The 13126-nt window shown below is 50.3% G+C and overlaps 1 protein-coding gene across 3 annotated transcripts in view; it reads left to right on the top strand.

Moving 5' to 3' along the window:
* The window catches only part of LOC144176010 (DENN domain-containing protein 2A-like), a 94867-nt gene that overhangs the window by 70554 nt on the left and 11187 nt on the right, over nucleotides 1-13126 (top strand). For all 3 annotated transcript variants that reach the window (XM_077705106.1, XM_077705107.1, XM_077705105.1), the window contains one exon: nucleotides 6017-6170. In XM_077705106.1, the coding sequence (XP_077561232.1) occupies nucleotides 6017-6170 (154 nt within the window). The remainder of the gene's footprint in view (nucleotides 1-6016; nucleotides 6171-13126) is intronic.

Here is a 13126-nt window from a genome sequence, read left to right as displayed (position 1 = left end):
AGCATCAAAGAAGGCACGACCTGCGGCAGCCCCAAACTGGCAGGATATGAGAGCCCTTCCACCCTGGGAAGCTGCTGGGATTGGCTGTGTGCTGTATGTAATTACGAGGACAGTGGCCCGGTCTCTGTGTCCCACACTGACACCCGCGATGGGTGGGTGGAGGCGGCTGTGACGTTTCCTTACAGCGTGGCTACGCCAGTCGAAGACCACGTGGCGTTGCGCAATGTCAGGGATGAGAGAGACGCCACGCATGGCAGCACGCTTTTGGTGGTGGAGAGGCGTACAAAGAGGGGCTGTAACCATACGTACGTGGCCATGCTTCACGGCGCATGCATGATGTGGAAAAGCCAGCTTATGCGCATCTCCTTGAAGTTGGCTTCAGCCCCAGACACGAATGCATTCCTGGGGAGCCACTCTTGGCTCGTCGCCTCGAGTGTTGTTGCGTTGCGTGGCGGCGGGGCTAATGGGACAAGCAATGGTTTGGGGGGAAGCAGTCTGTGTGCAAAGAGAAGGAATCCATCTGCAACGCAGCCATGACATTTCGAGCTGAACCTGTGCCACCCAATCGCCATGGGTGTGGGTGCTCTGGAGCTATGGCCGAGTGTTTAGCTCTGTGTCCCGTAACAATAGGGAGGCCCTAAGGCCTATTGCTTATTTCTATGAATTTTTTTCATACACTGAACACACGGCGCTGAGTAGATTGCTGCAGCCAGTGTGGGGCCCTGGAAGCCCAGCTGTATACAGTCAGACGATCTTGATGTAATGAAGTCGGTAAAATTCGTAATTTACTTTGCTGCATTGTAATTTCGCTGCATAGAAATTCACAGTTAAAATTTAACCGCGTGAACCGGTTCCTGCAAATGAAGACGTGGTACACATACACTGCTGGCACACCGTTTTTCTTTCTGTCAAAGCTTAACCATCTATGTGGGCATCAGTGTGAACCGCATGGGGCGTTTTCTGCGTGCAAAAACTTGCCTTGCAAGCCACAGGCACGCTGACGTAGCGGGGGAGACCACCCAGCGTGGCGCGGGTAGCTCCAGAGACTATTCTAACTAGGATTGTGCGAATATTCGGGAGCTTCGAATATTCGAATTCGCTTTGACTCGAATTAAAAATTTCCGATATTTCAAAGTGTTCGGGGTGAACGAATATCAAAACTTCGTTCCAGCTGTGGTTTCGTTAGGCAAGCCGCAGTGCCATTGACATCAGTCCTACATCTTGACTACATGTGGAGCCAAGACAAGCTAAGCCTCAATCAGAGCGTTGTCGCAGCCTTCTTACGCGCGAATGTTCGTCAGGGTAGTCGAGGCTGCTGTAAACAGTAACGAAACAATGTGTTTGGTTACCGTGTGACACGCGTGCAGGTGCTGATTGCACTCTGCTCTTGAACTTCAGTGGCCATCAGTTGCTTCAATCAGTTAAGTGACATGGCAAATGCGTCCATGGGTGCGAACCCAATACATATAGTGGAATCTCGATGATACGATTCTGGGTGATACGAATTGCTGATAAGTCCCATTGTTTGCAATGGGAAAAATTTTGGCTCTCATGAACGGGCCTGCGCAGCCCGGCGGATGATACGAATGAGCTGGCGAGGTGCCCGACTGCCAAACGAGCAAGCGACGACGAAGTACGGGCTCTTTCTCCCATCTTTGTCGCTCTTCCTCCAGGAACGGCCGGGCTGTTGTTTTCTGCTCGCGAAAACGCGCCGTACACTCCACAGGCGCGATGACGCCGCCGCGATGACGCCGCCGCGAAACCACCCACACGCTGCGCGGGGCACAGCCGGCCGCGGCAACCAGGCGGCAGCTTCGGTCGTGAAGTGGTGCGGGGCGCTCAAGCCACCGCTCCTAACCGCTATTTAAAATGCCGCACTAAACACACACGAAGTTTCTTGTGCGGTAAATGAGCTCATAATGTGGGCGAAAACGGTGCTATAAAACATCATCCACGCCGCTAGGGAAAGCGCTCATGAATTATCTGCCGGGGTGCTAAGCCTAAATATCTCCGGCGGACCCAGCCAGCTGTCTCAAGCACTTCGAAACTGCTGCCCTGAAGTGCACGCCTTCCCATTGGTGCAAATCGTCAGGCCACCCCCACTGCAATGCGCTTCGCACGTCATTTTCTGACCGAGGCACAGGCAATCGCGAGCGCGGAATCGCCGACGCGCATGAATCGCGTGCAAAAACGCTCCTGTAATGAGCTTGGGCACCGCGAGTGAGGAGACGAAAGTCCAGAAATACCGCTCGGCGATGTGGAGGTTAAAAAGAAGCAAAAAACGTCACGGATTTCTCCACGCGAAAGTAAGAAAAAAAATAAACGAAAATTTTTTTTAGTGCTCAGTTTTTGGTCTGTGCTGGTTCATACGAATTTCGGATGATACGAATATTTTTCACGGTCACGCGAGATTCGTATCATCGAGATTTTACTGTAGAACTTTTTTAGGATGGTCCCGCCTGGACCGAAAGCTCAGTGTCTCAGTGACAGGAAGCTTAGTGATACTTGACAGCTATTCGAATTCGCTTCGAAAGTATTCGACCCTAAGGACCCAGTTTACAATTTGGGGCTTCGCTTGGCCACAGGTGCATATCGAACGAGCCCCATTCCATCCCTTCATGTTGAATCCAATCAGTGGTCCTTAAAGTACCAGCGCACTAACACAGCTGTGATGTATGCTGCAAAGATCACTTCTCTGAAGGAACACCCTTTGAACACCATCATGAAGAATAACACTAGTATTCAACTTTTGAAAAACGACCATCCATAGCACCTCCCTTTCCTCTAGCAGTGTCACGCCTCGTATAGGACTTCCAAGTTCCTCTTACTGATGTTTACTGCACTTCTATTCATGAGTTGGTTGCTCCGTGGGACACTCGCCCAATTGAATCTGACGTGTCTTTATGAGAAATACAAAAGAAAAATGTACCAAACTTTGTTATTGCTCAGCTTCTTTCTGTCACTACGGGACAAATACAAGGCAGATGAATTCTACACGGATGCCTCGAATACTTCTGCAGCTGTGTCTTGTGCTGCGAATTCACTTCATCCAAAACAATGAACAGGAACACTAGTATATTTACTGCAGAGGCATATGGTATCCTGCTAGCTTTGAACCACATTCTCCAACACAATATTAAGAGCTCAGTCATATACAGTGGAGTCTCGGTGATACGAATTCGGTTGATACGAATTTCGTTGTGATACGAATTTTCGAAATTCCCCGGCCAAAATGCATTGTACGCAATGTAAAAAAATTCGGATGATCCGCTCGCATTTATCACCCGGTGCGGGTGATACGAACACGCGAGCCGCGAGCAGATGACTGCGGCGTGGACGGGAGGCGGGAGTGTTTGTGCGGCCGTGTGGCCTTGGTCGCAAGCAGGCACAAAATCATTAAGCGTGAACCGCATGGAGCGTTTTCTGCTCACGAAAACGCGCCGCGCACGCCACATGCGCGCTGACGCCACCGCGAATACCACCCGCATGCGGCGCGCGGCGCGGTAAGCCGCGGCAACATGGCGGCGCCAACGGCCGCGAAGTAGGGCGGGTAGCTCGACCGACCGCTTCTGACCGCTCTTTAAAGAACAAAAGAAGTTGCTTATGAAGTAAGGGAGCTGATAATGAGTCCGAAAACGACACTGTAAAGCATCGTCCGCGCGGCTAGGGAAAGCGCCTATCAAATATCCGCCACCGTGGTAAGCCTAAACATCTCCGGCCAGCGGGCTGTCCGGAGCGCTTTCAAACTGCCGCCATGAAGAGCGTGCCTCCCCGTTGGCGCAAGTCGGCAGGCTCCTCCCACTGCCGCGCGCGTCGCGCGTCATTTTACGAGCGAGGTAGAATCTGACGTGGGGGCGAAATCGTCGAGCGGGCGTCAAAAGAACGCGCGCGCAAACGCCGACGCGTCCGAATCGCATGCGGTTCACGCTTGAGTTCGTGTGCGCGCGTCGCGTCGGCGATGAGCGCGCGTTCTTTTGACGCCCGCGCTGACGATTCAGCCCGGCACCCAGGCGCCAGCCTCTGCCTCGGTTACCGCTAACGGCATTGGGAGGAGCCTCACGATTTGCGCCAATGGGGAGACGCGCGCCTCATTGTGATTGCGGCAATTTCGGAGCGCTAGCAGCAGCTGGCTGGGCCACCTCCGCGGTGGATATTTGGCGTAGATGTCAGCTCCTTTCCCGCATGAGCAATTTACTTTACACCTTGAGCTTCGTTTTAACAAAAGGTTAGAAGGTGTTGCTGAAGCTACCTGCACCTCTTCGCGGCAAGAGCCGACGCCATATTGCCGCTTCCTTTCGCATGCGCAGCACATTTCCATTTTTTCTCGTTTTCTGATGATACGAATTTTCGGGTGATACGAATATTTTTGCCGCCCCTTGAGATTCGTATGACCGAGATTCCACTGTACATAGACTCTCTGAGTGTTGTTTCAAAGCTTTCATCTCTGAAGTCTAGTAGAAACCCAACTTTTAATGATGTTTTAAGAGCCCTGTACTCGGCTTATAGTCTCAAGCTTGTTGTCACAGTGTGCTGGGTTCTGGGCCACTGTGGCATTGCGGGAAATGAAGCTGCCGATCAAAGTGCTGCAGAATCTGCCGTTCGTGACACCATAGACATAAACGTTGTTCCATAGCAAGACCTAAAACCATTTGTGAGGAGGAAGCTTCGAAACCACTGGCAACAGCAGTGGGGTAAAGCAATTGATAATAAATTACATGTTATTAAACCTAAAATAAAAAGCCTCCTGCCGAGAAACACACCAGATCCATAGAGGTGGCCTTATGCAGGCTTAGAATTGGCCACACGCACATCACGCATTCATACTTGTTAACCGACACAAACAAGCCAATGTGCCATAGATTTGGGGGTCAAATTTCTGTCCTTCATATGCTTATTGAGCGTGGCATGTGCAACATTGAAAGGAAACGTCATTTTAATGAAGCTTACACATATGCCATTCCCTTCCACCCTGCAATATTTTTATCAGACCATCCAATGTTCTCTTACAAAAAAGTTTTAAGTTACCTAGCATATGTAGACTTTTTAAAACACATATCATATAGCCCATAACCTTATGTGTTCATTATGTGTTTTAAAACGGTGGTGGAACCTGAGTCTTTACACCTTAGGTGCTTGCACTCACTGTTTTAAAATGACCCTATACGCCATTTATCTTAGTATACTCACTATGCTTTAATTATGGCTCTATACACCAACCCGCTGAGTAAAGTTTTTTAAACTAGTGCCTCCTTTACAAACCCTTCTCATCTCTTTTACCATTGTCATGGCGCTCTTTGCCTTTGTTGGCCTTGAGTGGGGAAAGGATGCAAGCACAAAGGGAGAAGGCTTCACCTTCCTACGAGGCTAAGGGAGGAAAAATAAAATTTAGGTAGATGGATAGCATCTTTTCAAAAGATTTCAACTTGTTACGCACGCATTGGCATAAGTTGTTTGCCGGTTGTTTTGATTTTCAAGTCACTGTCAGTCGCTAGTGCAGCGTGTGTGTTGCGTCTTTCTCTGCCCTTTCTGTTTGCATCTTTTTTTTCGCTGGCTTTTCCCAACCTCATAAGCAGTGCCTGTGCAAGTGCAAGTGCAAGAATCGTGCGGCAGCAACGGCCGGCGTGGAGGGAGCAGGCCTGTGCTCATGAAGCAAATCGAAAGTGCTCAGTGGTTTGTTCTAACAGTTCTGAATGGACACGGATACTTCTAAACTTTCCAGTTCCTCGCCACTTTTCCTCGTTTGAGGGTAGATTTTGGAACAGTACACCAGCTACTACGCTGTCAACCAGCAGCTCCCCGAAAGAAAGCGCCCTGTAGGTTCGGGTATTGTGTGTGTTGGGTGACTACACTTTCTGGGGCCTCGTGTGTCGGGCTGTGTGGTGCCAACGGGCTAGCAGGCCCTCGTGCGCGCAGTGTGCCTGCCTCCGCCGACAAACAGGCCGGCCCTCTCGGGAGGGAGGCTCTCCCCTGCTCGCCCGGTGTCCAAATGCCCCCTCCTGCCCACGTGCCATTGCAGAGGGAGGCGTTCGTGCGGGCGCCGGCGTCCCGGGGCACCCAGCTGTTCCTGCAGTGGTTTGTGGAGACGCAGGCCTTCGAGCAGTTCCTGCGCGAACGGGCCCAGCGGCTGCGCCAGCTGGCACGCACCCCACAGCACCACCTGCTGCCCAAGGGTGAGTGCGTCCCGCTCGGCACGTGGCTGCTGGCAGTCAAACAACCATGCATCGCACGCTCCCCATCAGTTCCTTGCACAGTTGAACGCGGACATATCCAATTGTCTACATCGAACAGTCTCAACATCCCCTTGGAAATCCCGTGCAAAAGTAGAGCGCTGTTTGTATAGTGTGTATCGAACTCCCAATCGTGGCAACTTCGATATATTGAGTGCTACGCCGCAAGTGCCCTGCACTTCTGATGGGGTTGTTGTGATGATTATGACTCCTCACGGGCGCTGCCGCGTTCGGTGAAAAAGACACATCATCTTGTCGCCACGATGGCCGTCAACACCTGCTCACACGCTAGCATGGCAGCGAGAACACAGGAAGTGATTGGGTGCGGAAGGCAAAGATGGGAAAGGCGAAGTGCAAAGACGGGAAACCGACCGAAAGCACTCGGTTTGTGGCATCTTTTGCCGCATGCTTGACTCGCGCAGGGGGCCTATGTGGCAGGGTGCGTGCTTGTTTTGTCTGCGACACACATTCCTGACCCATGATCGTGAAAAAATGGAAGAATTGCGATTTAGCAACAAAAGCGGACATTATTCGACGAGTACAGGCCAGTGAAAAGATATTGGCTCCAGTCATACAGTCAAACCCCATGATGACAGTGATGTGATAGCTGTGCCAATTGCGCCTAACTGCGCCGAGAGGTAAATCCTGCTACATCCTGCTACAAGGACTCTGATTTCAACTAATCTGCGTCAATCTTACGCCGAAGCTTCGTTTCGCCAGCCTGCCTCGATGTGGCGTGCTCTTTATGCCACGAGCGTTGAAGAGGATGGAATCTTGGAGTGTTTTCTGCTTGCGAAAACGTGGTGCAAACGCCACAGGCGCGCTGCCGCTGCCACGGAACACCTGCAAGCTGTGCACGGCGTGGCCGGCGGCGGCTTGGGCCGCGAAGTGGTGTGGGGATCTTGAGTGACTGCTTCTAACCGCTCTCTAAAATGCTGCTCAAGGCACACACGAAGTTGCTTGTGCTTGTAAAGGAGCTGATAATGTGGGCGAAAACGGTACTATAAAACGTCATCCGCGCCGCCAGTGAAAGCGCCCTGCAATATCTGCCAAAGTAGTAAGCCTAAGCATCTCTGTCTGAGCGTCTATCTCGAGCGCTTCGAAACTTCCCCCATGAGGCGCGTGCCTCCCTATTGGGGCAAGTCGGCAAGCTCCTCCCACTGTCGCGTGCGTCGCGCGTCAGTTTCTGACCGAGGTAGAAGGTGCCGCGGGCGCGATATCGTCGATGCGGCCGTGAAAATATCGTGCACACAACGCCGACGTGCACGAACTGCATGTAAAAACGCGCCATGCGGTTCGCGCTTTACTATCTGCTTTGCATTAAAGCTTGGCAGGTATTCACGTGACTAGCTCCGACGGATCGAGATGGAGAGGGCATTGCAAGGGTAGCTAGCGGGAAAGGGGAAAGGGAATACAGTTCAAGATGGCTTAATTAATTTGGGACTGGCTGTAAGCCGGTTCATTGAACAGTTTTGAGCTTCGAAGAAAGTGATCGTGTTTGACTCAACATGTCGTTCAGGGGGAATGCTGCAGGAGTGCTTCAGGAAAGCATTTTCTGATAAAACTTTGCTTGCAAAGCTACTCTTTGTGAAGAATGTGGTCGACGTTTTCACTGATTTCTTTGTCTTCGTTTTAAATAAGTTACCTGTTGGTCCACCTACTCAATGATCATAATAGGTGACCCTCTTTCACATGCTGGGTGGGCACTTCATGAAGACAGAGTCCTACCGCTGAAAGAAAGCCATAGAGTGGCCGTTGTTGCAAACCTAGTCCCCTGCAAATTGGAAAGCGAGTGTAGAAGTCGGAGAGGACACGTAGCATGCAATTTCGTCTTGGGAACGTGGAGAGAAGCAGACATTTAGGTTGGGTGCTAGAAGCATTTACATAAAATGCACCCGGTACATTCTGTCGCGGCTGCCTTTTGACAGTGTCGTTTTGCAGATCCTGCGCTCCTTAAGCTTCCACAGTTGAGGGAAGAGAAGTCCCCTTGTGCTCATTTCAGGGCACCAGCTACCAGGCTGCCGCAAGTGATCAAACCCTGCGGTGCCTTTACTTTGATGGATGAATACACACTCCTCACGGTAGTCATTTTTTAAAAGAGCCACGAAGAGAAAACACAAGTTTGGTTCATTCGAAAGATTGCCTCGTTAGAATTAGGAAAAAAAATTACGCCCACCTCCCCTCGCTGAGGGGGGTTCAAGCGCAAGCGGAGAGCAACCGTCGACCGAAAGGCCGCCGGAAAGCGGCACACCGGCTATATGTGCAGCGCGCCCGAAGGAGAGGAGACCGCGGAGAGAGAGAGTACTGCACATGCGCAGCACCGCGCGCAGCGCCGCCCACCGGCGAAGTGAGAGCGCGCTGGGCCGCACACCACAGATATTGAGAGAGAGTGTTCGCTCTCACCTGGGCACGCGCCGGCGCCAGTGCGTCTGCTGCGGCTATGACGCAACACAATCCACTTTAATCCAATCCAAATCCAATCCAAGCCAAGCCAATCCAATCGAATTCAAACCAATGCCCCTCGCGAGAGAGTGTTCGCTATCGGAGAGGAGAGGCGGTGAGCGGAGGAGAGTGCGGACGCCGACGACAACGACGGACGAACGCAGGAAGGACAGGGCCGCCGACAAGAGATGCTCTCAGCATCGCATCTAAAAGGGAATGGTCATGCGACCCACTAGCTCATTTCCCGCAACAGAACCTATGGTGTCATTTGAGCCAGCTCTGTGATTGGCGGAGGCCGGTGAAAGCAAACGCAAATTAGGCAGAGCTTACAAGCTTGCCATACGAGCTATTTGCGCCTAAATTTAGGGCACATTCTTTTTAAAGCAGTAAGAATCGTGGGACAAACCGTGGAATTTTTGAAATCGCACGTAAACATAGAAGTACCGATGCGTACTGCGGTTGGTACTGCGCGTACTATGCTTGGTTTAGCTGTACGGGACTGCGAGTCTTTCGGTTTGTCTCAGGCTACACTGCCCGATTGACACAAGCAAGGGTGTCTTACGTGACCTAATCTGTTGAGCGAGCGCAGTGTTTCACGAAGCGAGTATTTTCTACCTGAACAAAAACAAACCAAAGGCAGAAAACGGCTAGCCACAGTATGGTGGCGCCATCTAGGTTGCCTAATGGTAAACGAGGCTTTGCGCGGGAGGAGGAGAGTTGCGTCCGGCCGTGCCGCAATTGGCTGCATAGCGGTCGGTTCCTGTGATGTCATTGCAGAACGCAAACGCACGATTTAGCGGGAAAATCAAAATTTTGACTTAAATTGAATTATTTCTCAGTGAATAAAGCATCGTTGGCATCCGGACAAGCGCTGGGGGCACTATAAAACAGAAAATCTTTAGAATTAAATAAACTTGTATTTTGTCTTCATGGCTCCTTTAAATACAACTTCAAGTTGTTTCATGATCTGTTGGCTCATGCAGTGAATGCGTGTACACACTCGCACGAACTCTTTCGGTGCTTGTCTCGAGGCATTTCATAGTCACTGCTAAAAGACATCTGTGTGGCAGAAACTCGTACGCACCAAAGGCATTTTACTTGTTTAAACATTTCTGTGTGCCCAGGATGCTGCTTTTGGGGCTCCTCTCGGTTGTTTTGCCTCCCTTCTGGCAATATTTCTCAAATCTTAATGGTCATTCTGGCTGCTCCAAAAGCCGATTTTGCTGCTCCAAAATGATTTGACCCAATCACATCACTGTGATAACGAAATCCCACAACTACGAAATTCCCACAGCAATTCGGTTTTTGCATCCTCAGCGAATGTTCATAAATGCCCATGCATTTCGTATCGGCAACGAAATGTTTCTGGAAAGCAGTCGGCAGTTTACCTACACATTTGAGGCGAACACTGTCCCAAAAGTGCTCATGCGCATTTTTTCGTACTCAAAGTGCGTAATCTTTCGCCAGGCAGCCGCCATATTTGTTTACCGTGCAGCAGGTGGAGGCAGCCTCGCAGCGACACCACCTAGGGGCGACACATGGTAACTGATGGTGCGGCTTTGGCTCGGGCTACGCTAGCCCGCTACCACTGAACGGCACGTGAACGTTTGTTGTGTAGGCGGCAGTCGGCACGTTTGTTCTCACCTCCACAGCCCAGCAGCGAAAGTTTTTATCGCTACAGTACAAGTAGGGTTGTTCGTTTTTGGGTTTTATCTTTCCTGTATACGCCTCGAGATTCGCGATCGCTGCGCCGCCTGCCGCCGCTTCTCCGCGGCGTTTGCGGGATTAGCGCTGCGTGGCTGATATGTGGTCATGCAGTGTTTTGGTTTTCTTTCGCTTCTCTTTGCCTTTCCGCGCTCTAAACAACTTGTTATGGTGACGTCTGTAAGCTAACTGCACGTTTAGGGCACTTAAAAAAACAGCTGCGTCTTGGTAGAGCGCTCTAACGCCAACAAGAGCTACCCGGTGAGGCGGTTCTGCGCGCTTCTTGTCCGCTCTTGCGGGCGTCGGCGGTGGCAGCAGCATATCACCGCTGTCACCTTCGAACACGTCAGCACAAGTGAATTCTATTTATTGTCGCCTCGTTTAGACCTGACATTGGCACTGTAAGAGGTTGGTTCGTGTTGCAGCGCAAACAACAAATGCGGCTTTGCTTCGAATATGTACGTCGTAGAAAAATATGTTTCGGGGACGTGATAACCCAATAGCTGACAAAAACTTGTGCCTTTTATGGGAATATAAGCCACGCGAAAATGTTAAGTACAGAAAAGAAAATCTTAAGTCAGATATGTGCCCACTCATGCTTTATAGTAAGAACCAAGGTATATGTTAATGAAACCACGGGAAAATGAATGGTCTGCAGAAAGGAATAAATAGAATAGTCGTACGGGAATAAAAAAAAAACGAGTGCAGCTTCTGAAATGCTAAAGACGTTTGTTTGAGCAAGGTAGTATTCACCAGACCAACTAGATGCGAAATGCACTGATATTTCGCTAGACATGGGGGGGGGGATTAGGAGGAGGACGCTCAACTATCGTTGTTTACAAATGCGGAGCGAAATCAACGAATGAACGTTTTAGCAATCACACACACAAGCTGCGTGTTCCCTTTTCGTTTGTTTTTCGCCTTGAAAAACGGCTGATCACTCGACGGACTCATTTTTTGAAGAATACAGGGTAGGCAGTTCACAAGCGATACGAGGTGTCGTTGGAAGAGTTGATTGATTGATTGCAGGGTTTAACGCGCCGACGCAACGGAGACGATAAGGCACGCCGTAGTGGAGGCTCCGGATTAATTTTGACCACCTAGAGCCTTAACGCGCGCCGAAATCTCGTACACACGGGCTCGTTGGAAGAGTGTCGTATCTGATAAGGGTCTCTGATTTCGGTTTATGCTAGATTCTGCAGTCTCCCTGTGTCATGACTCATATGACGGTGTTTCGAAGAAGAGTTTGGTCACGGACGCGGATTACTCTATAAGCCCATCTTCGCGCTTCTCGTGGAGGATAAATGTAACAGATGAATCTTTGCGAGCGCTCACCTCGGGACAAGACGACCCAGCATTAAATTTGTCGTCGTGTGCTGACTCCGGAGTGTAATTTTGCATTATCCATCGTACTTCTTTGGTACAATGTTTGTGAAATTTATGCCGCATTGGCTTGTTCATGGTACTGATCAATATCTGATATGTGATATTGGCAGGCGTAACTTGCGTGCTGTCAGGTATGAGTGCTCCGCTAGATTTTCTAAGTGCACAAAGTCGATTCACATCATAGTGTGTATGGCCGCTAGATGACCATCGGAGGAAACACTGCTTACGAAGACACAGTCACGAAATTTCAAGGCAGCGGAATTGCAATCAGCTGCATGCAAATTCTGGCTTTGGGACGCCGGCCTGTGACACACGCCCGGCGCTCATATAGATCTCACTAAGATCGCCTCATAAACGTTTATACTCTCGTGAACATACCACTCTTCCAAACAGAGTGCCTGCTCCACGTTATTCGGTATTTCGAACGCGGACAAACGGTAAATCGCTGTCTTGAACGAGCTCCAAAAGCTACGGCGACAGTGAGGAGCGGGCCGGGGACTCCCGCGCCTGCTTTCGAAGCGGGCCGCTAGGGGGATTTCAGTGGCGCCCCTACAGGCCGCGCTCGAGGCGTATATTGGGGGGTTAAAAACCAGGTGATATATTTCAAACTGGTAACCGGGAAGAAATCAGGTTTTCTTCTGAAATTCATTTTTTTTTTTAAGGTTAAATTTACAAATCTACTGAGTAATACACTCAGTTTATTTTATCAGGAGGTATCATGAGCTTCTCAACTCGAATGCGTTAAAATTGCTGCTCGTTTTTAAGCTGGTAATCAGGGTTTCCTGTCAAATACTCTTCGAAATTTGGAGTTGGTTTAGAAATAGCTTGGAAGTGAATGAACCATTAATCATGACAATATAGAACATTGATAATTAAGAAACGAAGCATTTTGTCCAGAAAAAGTTTTTTGCACATCCTTGTCTACGCGTACACTATCACCTGCGTGCGCGGCATGTCGGTCTCCATTCGAGACCAGTCCGATCGTTGAACTCATCTCAGCTGGTAAAGTCTTCTCCACATCTCAGCTTCGGTTTGCTGGGCCAGTGCAGCATTTGCCAGCCGGGGCTTGTAGCGAGTGGCAGAGTCATGCCAACACTCAGCAGCGAGCTCAAAAGGTGTGTTTGTGAAGCTTGCTTCCAGCAAGTACTGGTCGGGTGTGGCAGACGTTCGTTGCACGATTGTGCAATGTGGAAAGGTCCAGTCAGGGAAGAAACTGGGTTGGACCCGATTCTCCTGGAACATGTTGGGGGTGCAAGAACCGTGTTTTACCCGAAAACGAACTACCCCAAATATAAGGCAACCATCATTTCACAAGTCGGTGGCCCAAGTGGAGAAAGGGAGGATGCGCCGACGAGTTTGGAAACTTG

Source organism: Haemaphysalis longicornis, unplaced genomic scaffold (genome assembly GCF_048455015.1).
Source record: "Haemaphysalis longicornis isolate Haplotype H1 unplaced genomic scaffold, Haemaphysalis longicornis Haplotype H1 scaffold_3, whole genome shotgun sequence".
In the NCBI taxonomy this organism is placed as follows: domain Eukaryota; kingdom Metazoa; phylum Arthropoda; class Arachnida; order Ixodida; family Ixodidae; genus Haemaphysalis; species Haemaphysalis longicornis.
The sequence above is the reverse complement of the archived record's forward strand: the minus strand, read 5'-3'. Positions and strand labels throughout refer to the sequence as shown.